Source organism: Pungitius pungitius, chromosome 5 (assembly GCF_949316345.1).
Source record: "Pungitius pungitius chromosome 5, fPunPun2.1, whole genome shotgun sequence".
NCBI lineage: Eukaryota > Metazoa > Chordata > Actinopteri > Perciformes > Gasterosteidae > Pungitius > Pungitius pungitius.
Genome location: NC_084904.1, coordinates 20385371 through 20409527, shown reverse-complemented (window position 1 = coordinate 20409527; position 24157 = coordinate 20385371). Strand labels below are relative to the sequence as shown.

Here is a 24157-nt window from a genome sequence, read left to right as displayed (position 1 = left end):
CCATTAGAAGTAGCCATGTCGTAATAGTAAGTTGAGCACATAGTCCACTTTATTTTCTTTCAATAATTGTAATAGTGTATACAGTAATCACGTGTTGAAGGTACATTTTATTTTATTTTCAATGTGTTGTGCATAAACACTTGTTTCGCGAATAACATACAGATACACCAGGCTCATTTCAGTTGGGGTGAGCTTTCACGTCTCACCAGAGGGGGGCGCTGTGACGAATGCGCTGCTCTCTGTGGGGACTCTCTTGACTTAGTAACAAAATCTGTTGTCAAACGTTGCTAAGGAAGTAATTGCGCAACTCTCAAATTAGCCACTCTGGATGCTGTGAAACCAGTCCGTTAACCAGAGGTAACTTTATCTTTATCAACGTGTTGACAATGAGAGAGTTACATAAGCCAGAAACTATCGGTTTTAGCGGTTTATTAATATGATCGCATGAAAGTTTGTTTCAAACATTGTTAGCTGAGATAGCCTCCGGCGTTACATCACCTCTATAGCTAACATTAGCTTCTCTGAATACTGTCGAAAATAAACGTTAGCTGAAGTTAGCATTGTACAGTCAGCTTATATGTAAACGTGACGTGTTGGCTCGATAAAAAAGTTAGTGAAGAGGGGCCTTCTCTTCTCAGTCTCGGACTCTTGCTAACATTAGCATTAGTTAGCTAGCTCACGCAGCTGGTATTCATTCAACGATGACCAACAGATAGTTAAAAAGTTAGTTTCCCCCGCGCTATTCGTAACGAATGCTTCAGTTTACGACTGGAAATAAACATGTTCACGGGTTATACAGCAACCGTTGCTTGCATGGTTAACTTGCATATAAAAAAATACCTCATTTAAAGGGCTAATTCCATTTGATGAAATCATTTTCTGCCCTATGTGTACAGGTGCTTCTCAGTTAGCGACGATCCGTCTCCACCCAACCTGACCAACGCTGCTCTCAGACATGACGAGAGGATGACTGAGAATGGAGAGCACAGCCCGACCCAGCAGGGCTCTCCAGACCTCCTTAGCAGACCCAGAATCCACCAAGGAACACAACGAGGGCCTTAAAAACACCGCTAGAAATGCAAAGGGAGATATCAGTCCATACCAGCCTTGGCCACTGCTGCCCAGGCGGTCAAAGTCCAGCAAAAGCGTCTCGGCGGAGGAGGCCGTGAGCACCAGGAGGCTGAGGAACAGCGAGGAGAGTCTGAGTGACCCGGTGGAGACCAGCTCCTCCACGGACTCGCTTAAAGAGGACCGAGCAGCCCCGGCTCCAGGTGGGTTCGTTCTCAGCGAGGACGCCCCCATCAGGCCCGACGGGGACTCCTATGCCAGACCCGTCTCCGCTGTTTCGGCGGGATGCCCGGTCTTCAGGGACAGAAGCGGCAGTCCGTCCGAGTCCGACAAGAGGCCCCACAGTCGGCAGAGCGACCCCACGGACCACCGAGCGAGGCCCACCAAGGTGCGCCTGTCTCCGGTGCAACCCGCCGGGACGCTGCCTGCTCTGGGGAAGAGCTTTGCGTCGGCCTCTTTGAAGGCGGCTAATAGGATTGACGGGGATTGTGTGGATTACGGCGCGTTGGCCAGAGAGAAACTCGGGGAGAGACTCCACAGGAACCTGAGCGATAGCCGGCTTCTGGAGAACATGGGGTCGGACAGTGCCTCTGTCAGCTCCATGAGGTCCACCTACAGCGTGCTGAGCCCCATCAGGCCACAGGATGTGAGGAACAGGTACAGTAGGCGATGCAGTAGGCATGTCACCACCGTGTAGATGATGTCATCTCCAGGCTTGATGTGAAGGCTCTCCCCGAAGGCTTACTGTGTCGTACAGAAGGCTTTCTAAGGCTGGTCTGCTTCAAGGGAACCAGAGAACCCAAACGGCACCAACCTACCATGCCTTGTAAGATAATGGCTCGAAAGAAAGTTGTCACACACAGCCACTGCAGGACAATTAGGTACAGTGTCTTATATTCACTATGGGCCGGTAGTGTTGATCGCGCCTTCGGATCGGAGCTGATTTGCATTGTGCTTCTGGAGCATTCCAGACATTTTTCACAAGAAAATAGGAAGGTGGCAGTTTATTACCTTTTAATGAAGATTGACCTGACATCCGAGGCTTCATTCATGCCTTTTCCTACTCTGCATCCTGCGCTGCGCCTATAAAGCGGTAACGTCGTTTTTCGATGTGAACTTTTGCAGGAGCTTCCTGGAGGGCAGCGTGCTGGGGAGCGGCGCCTTGCTCGGGGCCGAGGAGCTGGACCGCCACTTCCCCGACAGGAGAGCAGGCATCTACATAGCCACTTGGAACATGCAGGGGGAGAAGGTAGCAGGACATCAAGACTCTGCAGCATCTCAGACTTCAGAACTATTTCACCGTCCACAGTGTGGCAAACACTGGCTTGTAAACATGCGTTTATCAATTCCAGGGGCTTCCAGCTAACTTGGATGATCTCCTCCTTCCTCCGGACACTGAATTTGCACAAGACTTTTATGTCATTGGGGTCCAGGAGGGCTGTCCTGACAGGTGAGTTGTGTTGTGTTTGATTTCTTTCTTATTAATGTCCAGGGATTTAAAGTGAGTTATTATGCTGATTGATGGTGCCTGTGTGTGCAGAAGGGAGTGGGAGACCCGTCTCCAGGAGACTCTGGGACCTTACTACGTCATGCTGTATGCTGCGTCACATGGCGTTTTGTACCTCACAGTATTTGTCAGGAGAGATCTCATCTGGTTCTGCTCAGGTAAATTTTTTTTTTTTTATTCATCTTCAGTGTTGATGAAATTCTTTTCTGGTTGTGACATATTTCTTTTAAGGACACTGCGCATGCTTTTGTGTTTGAGTCCATCTTAAAACACTCTTAAGGACACTGACCACGACATTTTGTGCTGTTGAACCCCCCCTGCAGAGGTGGAGCACGCCACGGTCACAACCAGGATCATCTCTCAGATCAAGACCAAAGGGGCCGTGGGACTCGCCCTTACCTTTTTTGGCACCTCCTTCCTCTTCATCACGTCCCATTTTACCTGTGAGTAGCAGGTTTCCCAGCAAGTTCTCTGTAAATATGGAACGACGCTAGGCTGCCTCGCATGTCTCTAACTTCTGATTCGGGTTCCAGCTGGAGATGCCAAAGTTTACGAGAGAGTACTAGATTACAACAAGATCGTCGAGGCGCTGGCTCTCCCTAAAGGCCTTCCAGACACCAACCCGTATCGCTCCACAGCATGTAAGGCGGCTTCAGCTTGTGTGAAAGATGTGAAGAAACGGAACAACTGGGACAGAGTTGTTTCCGCTCCCAGATTGTGACGGATCAGACTTCGCTGCAGTCAGCCTCATATTCTGGATTAAAATATCATCTGGAAATTGGAAAAGAATCGTATTTTAGTAGTTTTCCAAAAGACACATGTGACCTGTAGCCCTCACAATTCTATGCCTGATGATCACAGGATGACGGTTTTTCATTGCAGCCGACGTCACCACGAGATTCGACCAGGTCTTCTGGTTCGGAGATTTTAACTTCCGGCTGTGTAAAGACCGGGTCGACGTGGAGGCCATCATGAAGCGCACAGCGGACGGCAAAATGGGCCCCCTGCTGGAGCACGACCAGCTCTCTAAGGAAATGAAGGAGGGTGAGCTGTCACGTCACTGTCTAAATCTGTCAAAACCCGTTTCTAAAATCCTTTTGTAGTTGTATGTGTGTGGATTCCCCCCCCCCCCCGTGAAACGGTTCTGGCTTTTCCCTCCAGGCTCGATCTTTAAAGGTTTCCAGGAGGCACCGATACACTTCCTCCCCACGTACAAGTTCGACATAGGCTGCGACGTCTACGACACGACCTCGAAGCAGAGGACGCCGTCGTACACGGTGAGGAGAAACGGCGAACATCAAGCCTCCCTCAAACGAATCCCGCCATCTGACGCCTCTCTCGCTGTGGCTCCCCCCCCCCCGTGCGTGTTCACAGGACCGGATCGTGTTCAGGAGCAGGCAGGCCGACGACATACGAGTCGTCAAGTACACGAGCTGCTCCAGCATCAAGACCTCCGACCACCGGCCCGTCGTCGGCGTCTTCCAGGTCAAACTCAGGCCAGGCAGAGACAAGTGAGTCCCAAAAGGCGACCGATCCGCTCTCTCTCAGGAGGTTGTGGGAATGCGTCCTCTGCTCTTGCTGCATATTTAAGCCGTGGTGTATTAAGCGTGTCTGTTTGCGTCGTCTAGTATTCCCTTAGGTGCGGGACAGTTTGACAGAGTCTTGTACTTGGAGGGCATCAGGAGGAGGATCACCAGAGAGCTGAAGAGGAGGGAGGCCATGAAGAACCAAAGAAGCAGCAGCGTGTGCACCGTCTCCTAAAATCCCCCAGAAACCACCTGAGGAACGTAAACTAGGAAACAAAAAGAAAAACACCAGCGTTGTCTTAACCTTGGTGGTGGTGGTGGCGACTGAGCAGAGGGCGCCCCCCTGTGGGGCATCGCTAGGAGCTGCCCGTGTGTTTGGCTGAACTCCAGGGCAGGCACCTCGAGGACACACACACACACACTCACACTAAGGTTTGCAGACACAGCAGCAGTCTGGCCTTAATTTATTCAGACCCCTCTATTCAAACATGACTAAGACTGAACGAGAAGGGGGGGGGCGGGGGTAGCTGGGGGCGGGGCTTACTCTTCAGCCACGTGCTCCAATGTGAGCTGAAGACCCCCTAACCTTAAATGCTCCGTTACTGCATTCATTCTCTTAAGATTTTTTTTTTGGAGGTGATTCCAAAGCATCATGAACCACAATGTTGAGTCTGTCCGCTTTTGCATGTGTCGTCAAATATATACATTAAGAGAGGCATACAGTCTTGATGGCATTTTGGAGGCGATTCTGACTTGAATCTATCTTGAATCACTGCTTTTTACACCCTACTGTTACATTTCAAGGGGATCGAATGTATTTGACAGCTTATGTCTTTCATATTTTGCAGGAACTCACTGACTACAAAAAGATAATTTACTGTTAACGCCTGTCACGACTTTGTGATCCAAGTGCAGCAGATCGTAAGGCGATGCCTTTCCTTACATCTCCACCCTACATGTACTGTATCGGAGTTAACATTTTAATCAAGTTGCATTCCCAGCCAGGAGAATAGTCTGCCTCTAAAAAGTGCCTGTTAATCTTGTTTTTATTTCCTTAAGACCTTTTAACTTTATCCTCATTTTTTACAAATCACTGTATTTAAAGTTGCAAAATGGAAGCTAGCAAAACTAAAATTAAAGTTTTAAAACCCACTTGTTTGTCGGCTGAATGTTGTCCAAACACAAACCTCGGCTTAATTTGATCCTATTAATATACATATTTTAATTTGCAAAGGCATCTACACAACCACAGGAATACAAAAAAAAAACAGATTTCAATCTCTTTACACACAATGACAGAAGCCATGATTTCAGTGTGGAGGACCAACCCTTTATCAACCCTTTATCAACCCGTTAACCATCCGCCATGCACAGCCTTTGTGAAGTGCTTTTCTTTTCCATCCATCCACTCTGGAAAATGAGAATTCTCACAGTGTAGCTCAATAAAGAACCTTCTGGACCGCTCTCTTGTACGCTTCTTAAGTGTCATTCATTGCAAAACGGGAATATAACCCGTCGTTCTTGTGGTTTTGTAAACTCCCAGTAAATAATGAAATGACCCCTTCCTGCCCACAATCAATAAATACAGATACTCCCAGCTGCAGTTGGACAAAGGTCACGGTAACGTCTCCTTACAGTCCTCAGGGGTGAGGTTATTAGTCCGCTCCCCGAGTGAGCCGTGGTGGGAGGGAACACTCGTGTAATCTCCAGTCCGGTGTAGTCACACTGATGTCTGATGGCCGGGAGGGGGGGGAGCGGATGGGGTGGGGTGGGCGGGACCTATCGGAAGAGGCGGTACATGCGGGGCAGGCGCCCGTCCTTGCTGGACAGCGCGGCCTGGATGTGCTCGTAGGACGGCAGCTCCGTCAGGTCGCCCAGAGCCGCCACGGCGGGCTTACTGCGCAGCATCTTGGTGGTCACCCTCTTAATGTCGCTGGCCGTCACGCTGCCTGCAGACCATGAGTCGACAAGTCAGAAGAGGAACTATACACGCGGGGTGGAGATTAGACTGCCAAATGTCCTCTGCTGCGGCTACTTAAGGAATTCTGTGCACTCACTTATTAGCTCGCACAGTTCATGTGGCAGCTTTCTCTTCCCCGTGGAGAGAACCTGGCGACCAACATCTTCAAAAATGACCGGCCGCGACTCGAGGTTCATCATCAACATGGACTTGAGCTGCGTCTTGGCCCTCTCCAACTCCATCTGAATAATAGGAGACGGGGGGAGGGGGGGGGGAATGAAAAGAAAATGCTTTATGAATGTTACACCACCACCATCTTTTCTTTTTTTTTTAGCTTCAGTAGGGGTGGAATGACCCGATGGTGAAACACAGCCCTTACCTCTCCGGCGCTGCCCGCCATCTGAATGAACTCTCTGGTTATTATCTCCACCATTTCCCGCACCTGGAGACAGAGATTTGTAACAACGACACAACACAAACATCACTGAAGACCCACATGACCAAACATTCGCAACATGGACGTTGATTAGTAAACTTTAGTAAAAAAAGTCCTTTTTGGGTCAACGGTGCGATGAGACATTTGACCCGCGCTGTGCTGAGCCTGCACCGACCTGTCTGGGGTCTGCACTGGCGTGGATGCACAGCAGACCACTGTCCTCGTAGCTGTGATGGTAGGCGGTGGCGTTGTACATCCAATGGTGCCTGCAACGGACGAGGAGAATAGTTAACGACAGACTTGGTGAAACAGACTCGTGTTCTATTGGTAAATCCCTGAAGCTTCTGAAAACAATGTGCTCCATGAATCCAGGCGTTTAGTTTAATATATGATCAAATGCCAGCGGGGAGTGTGGTCTACTGAGAGTCACACCTTCATTGATAGCTGGAGGCTGTAGCACACACGCTAGCCGACTAGTTGTCGTCCCTGCCGAGGGAAGCCCTGTCTCGGAACGTGCATTCTCTCCTGTCCAGTAGGGGGCGACTCCTCCAAAATGAAAAACTTGACTCCCAAGACTTATGGCCTCAATGAACATGGTGGATATGATGTTATGGCCTCAACCTTTGCTGCAGGAAGAGCAGCGCTGTAATGATCCGAATCGATGGTGAATTGAGAGCCGTTCACCTGTTGAGCACGTTGAGGTAGAGGCGGGTGAACATGCCTTTGCCGGGTCCTCCTGCCGAAAAGGAGCCCCCTCCACCCATCATCATGTTGAGCACCGCAAACGGAATGAAGTCGTCTTCCTGCGAAGGGACAACTCTCATACTCATTTGGGAGCTTGTAGTAGCAACAAGTTGTCGCCCCCCCCACCCTCCGACTTGAGACTCATCGGGGCGGCCCGGGACCGTCAACACCCACCAGGAAGGAGCAGCTCTCCAGGCCGATCATGATGTGGGTGAGCTCTGGGATCGGGGTGGGGCCGAGGCTCACATCGGACATATCCTTATCCATCTAACAGAGTAAAAGAAAAGGTCATTGTCCTGAGCTGTACTATCTTACATTACATGTCATTTAGCTGACGCTTTTATCCAAATAAGTGCATTTCCACATAGAGATACAAACTCAGAAGAACAAGGCACAAGAAAGTACATTTTTCATCAAATAAGCAGTTTCAAAGCATGTTATAGAAAAGTGCCAAGAGGGAGGAACAAGCAGCTTGGCAGAGGCAGATCGGAGTGTGCGGGTTGGGATGTAGGGTTTCACCATGTCCTGGATGTAGACTGGACCCGATCCATTCACAGCATGGTACGTCAGTACCAATGTTTTGAACTGGATGCGGGCGGCCACTGGAAACCAGTGAAGAGAACGGAGAAGTGGTGTGGGAGTATTTCGGGAAGGTTGAAGACCAGTCGAGCTGCTGCTATCTGTACTAGCATTCCTCCTGTTAGTGCTAAATGTGATTGCACATTTCAATAAATGCACTGTGAAACTACAGCACGCGTGCGCTCCTTTCGTCTTTCCCACCTGGAGAATGAATGCACCCCGAAGACAACGCGTAGCACCACATGAGGCACAAACACAACTTGACAACAAAGGAAATCACCTTGACGATGCCGCCGGTGTACTGCGCGACGGAGAGGTCCACGTTGGCCGCTGCGGTCCTTCCCCACACCGGCTTGGCGGCCAGCAGGTGTTTCCTGGCGCATTCCACCAGCAGCTCGTGCTCGATGCCCACGCCGGCCAGCACCATCCGCTCGGGACAGTAGTAGTTGCGCAGGTAGTTGTGAAGCATTTCCTTGTCAATTTTTTCCACGTTGTCCGCGGGACAAAAGCGAGGCAGTCCGACCGTGTTGCCCCGATATGCCGCCTGGGGAACAAACCACGGATAAACACCAGGGGCTGTTAGAAGGGGGCGTGATACAAGTGTAGTTCTCTGATAACTGATTGACCTGAGAAATAACTTAATATCAATCACAGATGCTTAGAAGTCGGCGATAAATCGGGTGGATGTGTTCAGGGGGTTTAAACAAATGACTCACAGCATGGATCATCTCAGTGAGTAAAGGTTCGGGGTCCGGCCTCATGTTTAGATCCTCCAACTCAAAGCGCACGGCCATTCTGGTCATCTCGATCTCGTCATCTGCGCGGCGAGAAACACGCAGACACTTGCTACAGTTGCTGCTGATTTTTTTAAATTAATTTAAGAAGATGAGATGAGACAACTAGACAGAACTTTATTTAATACATGCCAGAGTTTAATCAACGAATAACAAAGCAATTGAATAAAAAGATAAGATAAATATATGAACAGCAGATTAAAAAAGTGCAACAGAATGGAAAAGAATCATTGGTAAAAATAAATAAAGTAAAAATTCTACTGCAATTGACAAAGTAAATGACAACCATAAAAAAAGAAAAAAACAGTAAAAGCAGAAACATCTTTAAAAGTGGACTCACCCAGCAGGCGAGGCTGCAGAACGGCATCAGAGAGAAGACTGACCACCGTGTCCAGACCCTTCACTTCAGCAGACACCGCGTACATGGTGGTATCCCTGCACATCAAAATGAATCATGCATCACACCTATAACGGCCGTATGAGCGTGCTCTCCAACAGAGAAAAAAATAAAAGGCATTAAGAGACAGACGTTGTGCTGAAAGATTACACACCTTGATGTTTGGCAGTCACATATCCCTCCGTGCTTTTCCAACGTGAGGAGAATTTCATCTTTACTCCCGTACTGAGCTGTGGACTAAAGACGAAAAAATTCACCATCATTGCTCTTGCGTCAACAGCCTTGATTCTCCACTCTGTGTTTTTTACTGCGTTCTACTTACAGAAAAGGCGAGTTTCTCTATAAAGTGGGCTATCCCACTCGGGTACTTTGCTTCATGTCTGGATCCAGAATTTACTAAAACTTAAGGTGAGAAAAAAGACAAACATTTGATCCACTTTGGTTCCCGTAGAGAAGTGGACTCTGAATGAATTGCATCTAATTGCTGTAACTTACTTCCAACTGTGCAGAATTGACCAAACTTGTTTTGGGAAGCGACTTTGAGGCCATTTTCTAGAGTAGTGATCTTTGTCTCATATTTTTCCAGACCATCCCCAGATGCGAACACTGGTTTTGGGATCCCAGGCAACGGTTCAGAGAGGGAGATATTTGGGTATCGGCCGCCACTGCTGTATTTTCTGTAAGCTGCGATCCCAAACCTGCGAGGAAATACAAAGCAATGTTTACTTTAACTATTTCTAGCAACGTTGGAAAATATTGTTCAATCAAACCCATAACGAGAGCGAAGGAAGGTAAACCGCATATCAGGGTGTATGCACATATATGTGCATTCTAGTCTTTTATTTTTTTTCATTAAAGAATCATATGCGAATATATTAGTAATTTAACTTGAACTTGGCAATCATCTGAACTTTCATTACTGCTCTCTATTAAATTGTTGTTCTACTAAGTTCTGTTGAATTCCATTGTTATACCGATGTGCGTTTCCTCATTTTTACTAAACATTTATAGATATATGTAATGGGAACTAAACTATGAGTTGATAACACGATAAAGGAGGACTGCGAACTAAAGTGACAGCAATGTGACTGATAACATAATACATTATTGAATTATTATGATAAAGCGTGGGGAATGAGTCAATATGACGTGAAATGCAGTAACATATTACAACACGAAGTAACGATGCAGCGAGATTATAGAAGCTGTTTAATCTGCAGATTACACATTAACATTAACGAATCGCTGTGTTCACACTTTAAATCCCGCAATATGAGCTTTAGTGATTTAACTAAAAAAACACATTCAGCCGATTGTGTGAATCAAAGTCTAACTAAGGAGAAAAGGCCGGCTTAAGTCATCCAAAATATAACTATTGGTGATTTTATTTACTCGTGATGTAACATTGGCATTCGTTTTGTAGACAGCTAACGCTTAGCATCGAGCTAGCCCCTAATCGTGGTGGGGAGCAAAGTTATGACTGCATGGAGGAAAAGGGTCTCGGTATGTATCATTAATGTTTTTCCAGTGTTTTCAACTCGAGTCTGGCCTTGACTTAAGAGGGTTTATTTTTAAACCAAATCTACCTTTGAACACGACTCCAGGTTCTACACTTCGACATGTGAGTCGCCATCTTGGATCCTGTGTGAACCGGCAGCAACTGACCCGGATGATGATGTCATTCTCATGAGGCACTTCCGCCGAAAACACTACAGCTACTCGCTCTAACTGAGGGACACATAAGATGTGAATCATTTAGATTAGGGGACTTTTCTTCATTTTTTCACATTTCTTCTTCTTCCTCCACTAAAATCTGCAATTAATAGAACAATCAATGTTCAGGGTATCAAAGGTATATTTATCTCTTTCAAAAAAATCTCTACAAAAAAATTCTAATGGAATGTGGTGTGAAGTGATTCTACATTGGAAATTGGCATTGGAATGAAATATATATAAATGATGAAAATTCAACACTAAATATTTGATTTTTTTTAAGGCAGTGTGCTGGAGAAAGACAGAGGGAGCATATCAACAATTCCATTTTCAAAGGGTCTTTACCACAAAGAAACCTCTTCTGACATCTGCGTTGCCCTCACACAGATGATTTCTGGAGAACGGCGATGCTACACCTCCTTCGGTGGATTATGTATGTGTTTGATGTTGTCCTGAATCCAACAATGTTGCATTTTGGCCACTACATCATTCTTTGTCTGCTTAATTAAAATAACCCTTTCTGCATAGATTATAAATCGGTGCATTTGTCCTTCTGTGGTTGAAACCAGAGCTCTGTGACATCGTACTTATGATCCGGGGATATTTTGAGTCTAGCGGATGCCAAATGTCATCAGTTTTACTTGTATTAAGTCAACACTATAGCAAAGATACTATAATATAGACATTTGTTGTCAACTGCTCCAGTCTTTATTTTTTATCCTTTACCTTTGAGCACCAAAACATATTCAGATCCTCCTTGAGTCCAACAGGTCGTTTGTGCCAAATTTAAATAAATTTCCTCGGGGGGAATCATGAGATATTACTTTGAAGCAAATGTGGTCCACATTGATTGCTCGCACAGTCACATGATCAAAATAATCATTAAGATTTATCATCTAGGACCCACGTGTGCTAAATGTTGTGTGTTATAAAGTGAACCATCACGACTCAAGAACAAGCGGATCTCAACCTCGTCCAACTTCAGACAAATATAATCTTAATAAAAGTTAAGTCACATCTTTTATAGTCACGCTAAAGAGCCACCTCCCTAAATACCATCCCCCCATACACCTACATTTACCTACACGTCGTGTCTGAACGGCAGCAAGGCCCTGCAGCCCAAACCTTTTGAAAAAACCTTCTCAGGTGAACAGGCCAAAGTCACATATTAGTTTGTCTTATCTTAGTATGACCGTATACATGTTGACATCATCTAATATTGTGCTTCTTCACTTACTGTAATCAGCGGACTTTTTGATGTACTGTTTTATGTGAGTAGAGCTTTATCATTTTTGCTTCTGTTTTAATTTCTAAATAATGAGCATGCACGCAACGGTTTGGTGCTTCATTACAGCCGTTGTCTATTAATGAGAATTCACAGTGTGCCTGTGTGGGTGTGTATGAAAGGAGGGGGGGGGGGGGGGGGTGGAGGTTTGTCTAGTACATGCGCTTTGCTAGCCGTTCTCTCCCGGGCTGGAAGCTGTGCAAATGCATCGGGGCAACGGATGTTGCGCTCAGACTACAGACAGACGCTGACTCAACACGAATGGACCGGTAAGTATCAAGACTCTCAATGGGGCTTCGATGGAGTGAATGAAAAACGGGTTGCAACCAGAACCTCTTGGGAATCCTGTCTTATATTTGAAGTGCATTTTCTTTTACCACCTGTACCGTTACACTGATTATTCAGTGTGTTTGTATTACTCTTTTTTTTTTTTTGTTGATGTACAAATTAAGTTTCTCATCTAGTATCTGAGGGCACCGTACAGCATTGTTTTTTGCACACAATGCTTCACAAGAACCAGCACTGAATATTAGTGTCTCTTGTTTATCTGTTGAATGCATGCATGCAGGTTACAGTACCAGAGTAATCTGGCGTTTGTAGTGTTGATGCTCACCAGGATGAAGAGAAAGGGAGCACACCAACAATGATGGAATAGTTTACATGTGTTTTTAACGGAAAAACCTTTGGCTTTAAAACTAGTATGGAAAAGAATTACATTGAACACAGAATGGAGTTATTTGGATGACATCTTTTCTCGAATGCATGCAGTGTGTGCAACAAATGCAACTGATTACAAGGAGAAGCAATTTAAACGACAGTGCTAGCTGTTGTTGTTTGTCAACTTTCTGCTCTGAAAACAAGCCAGGATTAAATGTAAATACTTCAATTGGGATAAAACAATTGGAGAGTTTCAGCTTTTCAGGTGAAAATTGTCTAATGCGGACAAAATGACGTGGAATCACTTTTTCATTCTTTTTGTGCACTAGTTCACTACAGCTGGAGCCCATTTTATACCCGTTTGCGGGCAACCGTTTCCTTATGAGTACCTTCCTTTTTTCTGCTTTATTTAAGCAGCAAAATACAATTTCGAGAAATGCGACATTGTGCAAGTTGTTTTCACTTGCTCGGTATCGTATCACACGGTACAAAGCTGGGTTGTATACTAACTCAGCGTCTCCACGCGTTCTTTTATTTCATCTTTAAGTAAAGTTTAAGTGAAGAGAAAAGAAGCAATGTGCTTCTGGATCAAAAGAACGAGCGTAAGAGTCAGTGTGTGGGCTAAAAACATCCTAATGACATGCTAAACTGTGTAAATGATCTGTTGAGACAAACAAATACACACCCACAGGCTCTCAGCATTATTTGAGTGTAACCAGCCGCCGAACCAATTCAAGCAATTCATTGATGCGTTTAGTTCAACAGCGATGACTCACGTTCCAATGTCAAAAATCAAGGAGCTTTTTGTTTTGTTTTTATCCGTTGAAGCATGTCATCACCGGTGGGACTTACACATTGTCACACCCTGTGATTTACATTTTCTACAAAACGTAGCTGAATATAAGGATGTTAAACTTGAATATTGATAGCATGATGCGTTTGTGGGTATGATATGATTGTAATAATATAAAACAGTTTTAGTTTCCTCTTGGGACAAATTATTGTGTATGTATTCATTCATATTTTGAAAAGGATGTTTAGTTAACTGATTTGACCAATTTTTGACACAATAAGAAAACAATAAGCAAGTTGCATTCACTTCCTTTCACGGTGAATAATGTTGAAATATCGAAAAAGAAAAGATTAAATGGAAACAGCAACTTTCCTCAGACCAAATAGTGTCATCTAATCTTTTTTTTCCCATGACAACTCAGCAGCACCATACAGACGATGCTGCACCACCAGCTGCTTCATGCGTTTCTGTCCGGTCTCTCTGTGCAGCGATCACATTCTTGCAGAGAAAACACGTCTCCCTCTGATATCTCCTCATACTTCCGTGTGCACAATTCAGCATGGCGAACGCAAAATGTGTTTGAAACAATAAAGGATCGGCCCTTACATGGCCGTATTAAGGGGATCATGAAAGCCCGATGTGATCAGACGGCAGCTTTCCTTGCAGAGGACCAATAACTGATCTTCATAGTACAAAGCTCCGCAGCCTCTTTTCATGTCACTTCCATTGAGTGGAGGGCCACAGTGGGAGCTCTATAATGCGGCTGGGCCCATTCAAGGGACTAAGCAGGACAAAGCTGAGCTTGCTGCGGCGCCACAGGATCACTACCAAAATAGGAACGAAGCAAAGTGAGAAAAGAAAGGGAGGGGGTGGGGGGGGGAGGCATTGAGAGCAAGAGGGTGATGTTCAATTCACCTGCAGAATTACGTTTGCTAGAAACGGATCAAAAGAAAGTCGTGCAAAAAAAATGAAGGATGAAGTCAGCTGTCGTGAGTTTCTTTTGTGTGAAATTTGTTGTTCAACCCAGTAACGTTTAAATTAACACGACCAACATCTTTTTAATGGCTTTGCTGTATAAATATTCTTGTTGAGCTTAACCAGAATGTGTGGCCGTGGAGCTGATGATTAAGACTCACACGAGAGCAACACGACAAAGTACAAAAATAGAAACTGTTTCATGTGCGCACCTTTCAGCTGACACCATGGATGAAGCTGTGTGGGGGTTTCCTCTGCAGTAGGATGCATGTCAGTGTCTCCATTTGGACGTTTCCACAGATGACTTCCCACCTTCCCACCCTTCTCATCTTGTCCAGCTTGGCGGTCTCATCGGAACCGAGTGAGTCCACGTAGCTGAGTCCAACCACTAGATGTTTGCTGTTTTCATCATCACCTGATTACTTTGTTCATGACACAGGTTTGGAGGATGTTTTCTTCAGTCCCCAGGACCAGACAGTCAGAGCAGGAGAGGGAGTCTTCTTCCAGTGTGTGTCAGGGGAAAGTTCTCCTCCTGCAAGCATCACCTGGCTCAAAGATGGGGCACCGGTCACGAGAGGTAGACGCATTCAGGTGAGCTCTTCTGCTCTCGGTCTCCTACAACCACACGTGTGAAGGTCGTCACCTGAGATAGACGGTCGGGGAAACGCCACGGTCACATGACCCACAAGAACGACACCAGAGCGCTGGTACTCAGCAGGGTCGTAGTAAATGTTTAACCACACCTTTATTATCCTCATGCTCTGTTCATTCTGATCAGGGGCCGTCTTGCTGTACCGTCCCAGCTGCTCCAAGGATGAAACCCCTCGATGAAAATTTCAGAATGATTTGACCAAGATGCATATTTAAATTGTGAGTTGTTGTTGTTGTGGTTCAGGGTGAGTACGGAGGTGGTAACCAGAAGAAGACTTCCGGTACCTTGCATCTTTTCAACGTAACATTAGAGGACGATGGGATGTACATTTGTGTGACACACAGTCGTTCGCTGAACGTCAGCAAGGAAAGCAGCCCGGCTAAACTCACAGTGCACGGTGAGCGCATGCGTTTTGTTCCAAAAAGTTGCTTTGTTTTTGAAGGACTTTTTCCTACTTTTTAAAAATAGCCAGCGCTACATTAAAGGTCTCGTTTGAATGACATTTTCTGAAGTGGGGGGGGGGGTCAGCGTCTTAAAAGGCGTTGTCACTCTACCGCGCAGGTGTGCCTAGTAGGTTGCAGATCATCCAGGGCCCTGACAACATCACCGTCGCTACGGGAACAGAGGTCTCCATGCACTGCGCTGTCCGCGGCTTCCCCGTTCCCATGGTGCACTGGTTCAAAGACGGCAGCCTCCTGTCGAACGGCTCGGCCTCGTTCAGCCTCCGGAACAATGGGCAGCTGCTCACATTCAGGTCCGACACTGCATGGGGCACGAGGGAATAATAATTCTTTATTGTCAAATTGTATTGATGAACCAATAACTGTGCACTATAAAAAAAAATAATTCAAATTCAAATTGCTTCCCGTGTTCTCCAGGAACGTGACCAGGGTGGACGAGGGCTCGTACCACTGTGAAGCATCCAACCAGAGGGAATCGATCACGTCCGAGGCAGCCTTCCTACTGCCAGCCGGTACAGTGAACTAAAGGGTTTCATCTCCTTGATTTAGACTTTGGTTGAATGTTTTGAATTTATAAAATGATGTGCAAGTATTATGTTGCAAGTAGTAAGGGTAGGTCATGTCATCTTTTCCTCCAGTTTATAGTAAAGGTCAGTTCACAACAATCTGGTTGTCAAACAGGGAATGAAACACAAACTGATTCCCAGATAGAAACTAAAGTATTTTGGACCCTCTAGTAGCATGACTCTCCCTGCCTGTGAAAAGTACACGTCGTGTTCCCAGAAATGGACTGGAGTTTCATCCAGCAACCCATCGACCTGACGGTGAAGAGAGGAGAAAACGTCTCAGTCACCTGCAGGCCTCCGTACAGCCGACCGGCCGCTCAGGTGTCCTGGTTCAAAAACAACCAGCTTCTCACCTCCACCGCTCACCAAACGGTGCTGCCCAGCGGAGACCTCTTCTTCCACAGGTCTCTGCTCATGTACATGTACAAGTGTGCGTTCTGGTTGAGCACATAACGACATTCTACATATTGCATTACGCTGACTAAGTAAATAACAGATATCAGCGCCTTGACTGTATTCTCCGCAGTGTACAGGCGGACAACGATGGGAGCTACTTCTGCAGGGCCTCCAACGTCCAGCTTCAACGATTCGTCACTTCCAGGAGAGCAGCTCTGACTGTGCTGGGTATGACGTCACAATAATGCTCCACCGGACCCCCTGCTTCCCCTGCAATGCACAATAACAGCCGTGGCTTTCTTCACTTCACCGCAGCCCCTCCGTCGGTGACACTGTGGCCCCGGGTGCTGACGGTGTCGGCTGGAGCTCGGGTGGCGCTGGAGTGTCAGGCGTCCGGTAACCCTTCCCCCTCCATGAGCTGGGTGAAGAGAGGCCACTCCAAGCAGACGGGAGGCAAGGTCGTCCTGGGGTACGCTGGCCTCCTGTGAATTTAATGAAAAGAATGTGTAGAATTTGGCGCCATCTAGCGCTGAGGTCCAAAAGATCGATTACTTATGACACCTGTGACCATGTTCATCTTTCCCGCGCAGATCGGGAAACGCCACCCTCCACATCCAGTCGGCCCGGAGCTATGATGAGGGAGAGTATGTTTGCGAGGCCTCCAACGCTCTGGGCCACAGCCGCAGCACAGCGGTGCTGAGAGTTGCTGGTAATGTCAACAAAAACTTAACTGCAATGCAATGGACCAAATGAAACAGTTGAGGCCCACCGGGGGAAGTCAGGACCACCTGAAACCGACTCTAGCGGCAGAACGTTCAGGAATGATTCAAATGGTTGAGAATGGAAGTGTGAGGAGCATCCATTGTTCAATGCAAAGATACTCAGTACTGTGGGAATGCAAACTGTGCACAATACAAACAAACCCAACGGATGTAACCATGATATGATGAAAGATGCTGTACAACAACCTGGCAGTTTACGTTCAATAATCAATATTTCATGTCCTAAAGAGAATTGGGATTATCTCAAAGAAATGTAGAGTGGAGTCTTAAATTGATAATATGATGTTTGAACTGATAATCCACTTAAAAACAAAAGTACATTTTATCTACTAAACAATAATCCAATTGAAAAAAATAGAATGCTTTACACTTGTGACCAAAGTGTATTGTTTTCCTCAAACAGGTACAATAATGATAATATAATCATTATAAAATGAGGCTAATTGCATTTTCTTTATCTTTTGGCACATGAAGCAGCATGCTTTTTTTGTGCCTAGAATGCATAATAAACAGTATACAGTGCAACTCAAACGTCTGGACACATTTTCTCATGAGAAAGTTTGTGCAAACTTTTGTCTGGTACTGTAACTGCACGTTTCCCTTTCCTCGTCCCAGTGAGTCCCATCATAGTGAGCCTCGTGGGTCAGGTGAGCTGCAGGATCGGGGCTTCGGCGGTCTTGCCCTGCAGGGCCGTGGGTATTCTGCCCATCACCTATACCTGGAGCAAGGGGGGAGCAGAGAGAGACTCCTCCATCACACAAGACCGACGCATCGATGGTGAGGCCAACCACTTTTTCATCAGCCTTTTAAATCAGGTTTTTCCTTGAAAGTCGCTTTTCAGCAGCAAGAAAATGCACTTTAATCCACGGAAACTGGTCATCTTACTGTCCATGCAGAAAATGGAGCTCTTCACATTTCCAGTGTGCAGTATTCTGACGTTGGGGAATATATCTGTACTGCTGAGAATCGGGCAGGGCGACATCAGAGGCGTAGCATCCTTGCTGTTATAGGTATGCTGATGTCTGCTCATCATGAAACAACACCAGAGTCCATTTACTTTGAGGCAAATCACTGGTTAATCCACGTGGCGCTTCCTTGACCCCATTTGCAAAAGTTCATTTTTCTTGCTGATTGTCTTTCTTAATGTCCTCTGTCCTAAGCCGAACATCGTCCTGCTGATGGAGGCAAGCAGACAAGACCCTATTTGTCCGCTGTGAGTAATAACGCGGTGAAAACCTCTGTTTAGCTCCCAAATCACCGTCTGTCTGTAAATTACTCTTTGATGCCTGTCCTGGGGTGAACTTTCATTGTCATTGGCTGACGTCACAGCTCTGAAAGACTGTATGAAGCGCTACACCCGTTCTCGAAAGAGTCTTTCATATTTTCTAGAGCAACGACACTAGCAAAGACCCGGCCGCTTCCCAATCCAGTGACGCGTTGGCCGAGCAACACCTCGGGACGACACACCATCCCCACGCACGGACACAGCATCAAGAAGCCACGTGTATGTAGTTTAAGACAAAAACCCCCAATGGTTGTGATAACTTTGTTCTCATCAGAGTAAGTGCTTGCAACATTGTATCGGTTTTGAGCAATTCTGCTGTACATTCCCGCCATTGCATTGGCGAGTTCAATGTCAACCGATAGAACCGCAGAATTAGACGAGATTTTTTGTTCTTTTTTCATTCCCAGGCTCCTTATCGCGCTGTGGCTCTACAACCAACAGAACCACCACACTGCCCACATGGCCAAGAGGAGCCGCGGCGGAGCTCAAGATGCCCCAACAATCACACGGCCGTCTTTTCAAGGAGCGCCTCGATCAACCGGCGACCATCACAACGCGGCCACTGGTTACACAGATGCAGCCTCCAACGTTACCGCCCCCTCTACGTCCAAACATCCAGTCGGTAGATCGCCACACGCAGCTACCGTTGGCTAGTGGTCCCCTTTCGATTTTAGGTAACGCACACAGCCAGACATCAGCAGTCACCAGGGACGTTTTGGGTACAACCCTTCCGGAATTACTCACTGAAAGTCAATCGCAATTGGCATTGACGCCATCAGGTGCACAGTTTCGGCATCAGGCAAGTGACGGATTGTTGACAGAGCCCGATTCTCAGGGGTCCAGCATGCGCGCCGTGTCTCCAGCCAGTCCAACCCTAGAGCCCCTCACTGAGAGGTCCAAGCCTCCAGTGGGTGAACCCAATGGCTTTGTCAAGATAGGTTTCTACTTGCCAACTCCAACACAGAGTCCAACAACCCAGACAAAGACAAGCCACTCCGGTTCAATCACCCAGCCTTCTCTTCAAGCTCCACCCAACCAAACTCAAACTCACCAGGTGGCTTCAAAAGCTACAATCTATCAATCCGTCGAGGAGCCAACCTCAACCCAGGTTTCTCAAACCGAATTCGAGAACAGCGGTCAACGTCTACACCAGGAAACAAATCTGCAGGATTCACCAACCATCTCACAAATGACTCAAGCTGATCCTCAACCATCATTCACTCAAAGTCTTCTTCCTAAATTTCACCTTGAGCCATCAACAAACTCAAACCACCTGCCTTCCACACAACCTCCGCCGTCTTCAGTCACACATCCTCGACGATCCCAAACTCACAGTGAACCCACCAAAACCACTTCCGCACTTCCTCAATCATCTCCAACACAGCATCCATTGCTCCACTCACATGCTCCTCTACCTCAGACAGAAACATCTCCGCTCCAACACAGAAAGCCCCTTAAAATCCAGCCTTCAATCTCAACCCATCAGACCTCTGAGACCCTTGTCGTCCATCGGATCGACATGTCCGACGCGGTGCAGCGGAACACCAGCCACAGAGGTGAACCAGGTCATGATGCTAAATCAGCCAATGACACGGGGCCTTCAGAGTGGCTGAAGAGGAACACCTCCCAATCACCCATGACCAGCAATGATCAAAGGTAGGTCAGATACGTGATGGCGGAGTGATAGACACTGTGAAAGAGGGAAAAGCAGCAATATTTCAGTTAGGTTTTGTGTTCCACACAGAGTAACGCAGCAGTCTCCGTCATGGTTGCCCCTGCTGGAGAAACACGACATTCCCATTGTGGTGGGAGTGGGTGTATCTCTGGCCTTCATCTTCATCACTGTTACCTTCTATTCAGTGGTCCAGAAGAAGGAACCTGCACCAACAAGCCGAGCAGGTCAGAGATCCTCAGCCACATCAAATGTCAGCACACCTATTTCAAATTCTGAACATGGTAAACCTCGGAAGAAAAAAAATCATTACTCTTCAAGGAATAGTTTGACATTTTGGGTAATATGCTTTTTCGCTTTGGGGTGGAGAGTTAAATGAAAAAATGACACCGCTCTAATGTCCGATTGTAGGAAGTGAGCCTGTTTATAGCTTTTATAGGGATGTGCAATTTTAGCAGGCTGGTTACCTCCAATCCTGGACCAATGCAGAAATACCATAAACATGCAGATATACCATGAACATGCACTCTCTCTACTGCTCATCATGGAGGGACAACTCTGGTTGCAAAACGAAGATCGATTGTTTGGATGACTTTGCATTTAACATGTTCATTTTGTAAATCGTCTCAACGGGGGAAACAGCGAGCCTGACGTAACCTGACCACGCCTCTATAGCTTGCAACTCGATCCCTCACTCAGCTCATTTCAAGCCTGCGTGCCCAGCTGCGAGTCACCAGAGTGGTGTCAATCGTCTCTCCACCAGAAAGCAAATAAAGCATATTTACCAAAATGTGAAACAATTTCTTTAAAATTGAAATGTCCCCCGACAGCTCAGAGGAACGTTGGCGTCCCCGTGCGACACACTGACCGCCGAGCCGCAGGACGCACGTATGAAAACAGGTAGACGCGCCGCCGTGCGGGACAGAGACAGAGTCCGCTTGTTTGTGGGAGATGCAGGAACGGCGTTTTGTTTTGTGTTTTCGCGCAGAGCTTTTGAAGACGACGGCGGCGACGACGACTGCGTGGCCGTGATTGAGCAGAGCCCCAACACGTCGCACACCCGGGCCCGACCCCCGGGGCCGAGCCTGGTCACGGTGCAGATGGAGCCTGCCTTTGAGGGTTTTCAGGGGGACGGTCACTTGGTCACCGTGGAGACGTATCCCGAGCCCATTCTTGACACAGAGGTTTGGGGACACAGGAAACACATTCTGGAGGTTTTGGCGGTGCTGAGGCTAAGGACTGAGTCCAATAATTCTGCATGGTTGTATCACAGAAGCGGAGAAAAGGTTCTCATGCCATGTGACTTGAGACAGCGAAATGTAGGCGTTTAACAGACATATTTAGCCAACTAACATGTGGATTTGCTGTCATTACAGCGGATCCAACTCTCCATACAACCTGTAAGCGGTAAATTTGTTTGAGTGGGTAATGTATGCGACAGACACGGGAAGAATCACAAGAACACCGTGCAATAAAAAATCTTAGAAACATTTGAGTATTTTTGGGGTCCGGTCCGGATGTTTTAAAAGAAGTGAAAGTGTTAGAATTTGCAATTTGCGGCTTGGCACCCTTCCTTTGATCAAATCAATTTTGTTTGACTTTTTTACAGATCGATCCCCCTCTGGAGGAGGTTAAGGGCTGCAGCTCGTCGCAGCCCAGCGTCCAGCTGCAGTGTGCCGAGGACTGGACCGGTGACACGGCGGACTGCCGCCGCAGCCCGCTGCAGGACTCGCTGCCTCCGCCATCGTCCTTACCCTCCCCGTCACCTTCCCCCTCGCCGCCGTCCAGACGGGGGGAGGAGGAGGGCCTGCGCTCCTCGCTGACCCTGCGGAGTGCTGAGGCGTTTTTGGCACCCATCCACCACAGCCTCAGCATCACCCACGGCAACTCTCCCATGCTGCTGTCTCACCACGTCTCCCTGGGCCTCACCACCGTGGCGGTAGACGTTCATTTTTACCCGGCAGCCACTGCTTCAACGTCAGTGGGTAGCACCACTCATATCAGCTCAGTCACTAATTCCACTTCGGTGGCTGCGCCTGTGTTCGGTTCCCAGGTAGTTAACCGTCAAGAGAATGACCAGTCGGCCAGATTTAATCAGAGCAAGTAGCTCCAATTTAAGGCCAGGACACGCTTGTAAAATATTTGCTAATTTTAAAAATACTTTTTTATATATATATTAGGGCTGTCAAAAATAGCGCGTTAACGGCGTTAATTAGCTGTTTGTTGTTAATTACGTCAATTTTTTTGACGCATTTCACGCATGCGCAGTGTGACAAATTATTCAGGTCCGGAAAGAACCTCTTCTTCTAGGGAATGCACTTCATCCTATACAACACATTACTGCCACCTGCAGGCATATGTCAGGCCGTCAGGTTCAGCAAGTTGTTTGCGCCAGAGACCCGCTCCCCCCCCCCCCCCCCCCCCCCCCCCGTTCTCGCGCAGCAGAACAGAGAAGAAGAAAAGCTCCGCCCAGCAGAGCAAGAGCAGCGCTGTTCTGAAACATGCGGAGGAAGAGAAACCAATGCGATCTAAATCCTCCCAGGTATGGGAATATTTCACACTGAAATGGGGGTGGTAGCGGATTTCTTTGCAGCGCCAGTCGTTCTAATCGCCGCGCTTGACTTCAAGGTGTAACCTTTATTATTGTTCGGTCTGAAACGGCGCGCCCAGTGACGGGTGGTGCAGCAATATTGTTGTTCGGGTGGAAATCGGGAGAAAGGTCGGTCCGGGAGATTTTCGGGGGGGGCTTTGAAACATCGGGAGGGTTGACATGTCTGGTCATGTCTGGTCATCGCAGGAGCACAAACTCGCAGCAGAGTGGGATAAACTGCAGAGGCTCGAGACCCTTCTAGAGCCATGCAGGGAAATCAGTCTGTAACTTATCAAATAACATTGATTTGATTATTTTCTGGAATGAATTAAAAAATCAAATATCAATAACATATATTTATGTAAAAAATAATAATTATGATAATAATAATGATAATTATGTATCTGTGTCCTGTTATTTATCTTTAGTATGCATTTCAGAAAGAAAAAATGGTTAGGATTCAGGTGTGATTAATCATGATTAATTCACTGAAAATTCTGATTAATTTGATTAAAATTTTTAATCATTTGACACCCCTAATATATATATATATACTGAAAACATATTGCTTGAACGGTTTGCACAGGGCCACAGGATTATACCTATATCATAAAATAAAAATTGATGGAGTTAGAGGTTGTTAGCTTAGCTTGTTAGCTTAGCTTAGCATGAAGACTGACGGCTGACCTGGCTCCGATACAAATACACAGGCCACCTCATTTAAAATAGATTTTTTGTTGTTGTGTAATGTGTATAGTAACTGAACTGTGAAGACAAAATATCATTCACAAAAATGTTATTTACATTACCAAGCTCCCAATCTGTGGATTTATGTTTTGGTAAAGGTTAAATAAATAAAATACATCATGTTATTTTATATATTCCTGCGCTTAAGAGGAACCGATACCTTTCCACGTGGCGACACTAACTCACACACATTTCCATCTTTTTGTGCTAGTTTCCCGCAATGTTGAACTACTTCTTTTTTGAATGAGTGAAACAATGGGGCTCATATCATGTTGTTGTGTTTCATAGCTTTAGCACAGCAGTTTCTGTATTACTCCCTCATGATTCTGAATTGTGGGCTTGCTTTCTACCTTTTTTATTTCACTACCCAAACAGGAAAGTGAAAATGTGCCTGATTATTTCAATTTTACGTTATGTAGAAATGCCTTTTTGTTTTTTTGTTATGGGTTAGTTAAAGTGCAGTAAGACTTAAATGTGTTGTACAGTATTGACTTATCTAGTGAAATAGCCAAGGATATTTTACATTGTCACAAGCTACTTGACTGTTAACAACTTCAAACCAAATGAGGGTA

General features: G+C 46.4%; 3 protein-coding genes across 4 annotated transcripts; 2 read left to right on the top strand and 1 right to left on the bottom strand.

Annotated features, from left to right (window-relative positions):
* The first annotated feature begins 232 nt into the window (after window positions 1-232).
* inpp5e (inositol polyphosphate-5-phosphatase E) lies at window positions 233-5253 on the top strand. Its single transcript, XM_037483195.2, has 11 exons — window positions 233-357; window positions 897-1725; window positions 2194-2317; window positions 2421-2518; window positions 2609-2733; window positions 2899-3018; window positions 3109-3216; window positions 3458-3619; window positions 3737-3852; window positions 3950-4086; window positions 4204-5253. The coding sequence occupies exons 2-11, from the start codon at window positions 977-979 to the stop codon at window positions 4334-4336; spliced, it is 1872 nt and encodes a 623-aa protein (XP_037339092.2). The 5' UTR covers window positions 233-357; window positions 897-976; the 3' UTR covers window positions 4337-5253.
* Window positions 5254-5294: 41 nt separating this feature from the next.
* Window positions 5295-10724, bottom strand: pmpca (peptidase, mitochondrial processing subunit alpha). Its single transcript, XM_037483197.2, has 13 exons — window positions 10598-10724; window positions 9507-9709; window positions 9334-9413; window positions 9166-9248; window positions 8955-9049; window positions 8537-8637; window positions 8101-8364; window positions 7416-7508; window positions 7182-7300; window positions 6673-6763; window positions 6441-6503; window positions 6159-6303; window positions 5295-6050 (listed from the first exon to the last, which is right to left on the bottom strand). Exons 1-13 carry the CDS (start codon window positions 10642-10644, stop codon window positions 5881-5883), a joined length of 1554 nt encoding a protein of 517 aa, XP_037339094.2. The 5' UTR covers window positions 10645-10724; the 3' UTR covers window positions 5295-5880.
* A 1471-nt stretch (window positions 10725-12195) lies between these two features.
* On the top strand, window positions 12196-22419 carry LOC119225604 (roundabout homolog 1). Of its 2 annotated transcripts, none has more exons than XM_062562525.1 (19): window positions 12196-12278; window positions 14654-14795; window positions 14874-15025; window positions 15330-15483; window positions 15648-15840; window positions 15965-16059; window positions 16331-16517; window positions 16640-16737; window positions 16825-16978; window positions 17100-17218; window positions 17907-18068; window positions 18188-18301; window positions 18452-18504; window positions 18681-18795; window positions 18984-20232; window positions 20321-20475; window positions 21079-21148; window positions 21237-21432; window positions 21858-22419. In XM_062562525.1, exons 2-19 carry the CDS (start codon window positions 14666-14668, stop codon window positions 22353-22355), a joined length of 3894 nt encoding a protein of 1297 aa, XP_062418509.1. In that variant the 5' UTR covers window positions 12196-12278; window positions 14654-14665; the 3' UTR covers window positions 22356-22419. The 2 variants fall into 2 exon arrangements, with proteins under 2 accessions (XP_062418509.1, XP_062418508.1); XM_062562524.1 differs by having other exon boundaries at window positions 20321-20532.
* Window positions 22420-24157: the final 1738 nt, after the last annotated feature.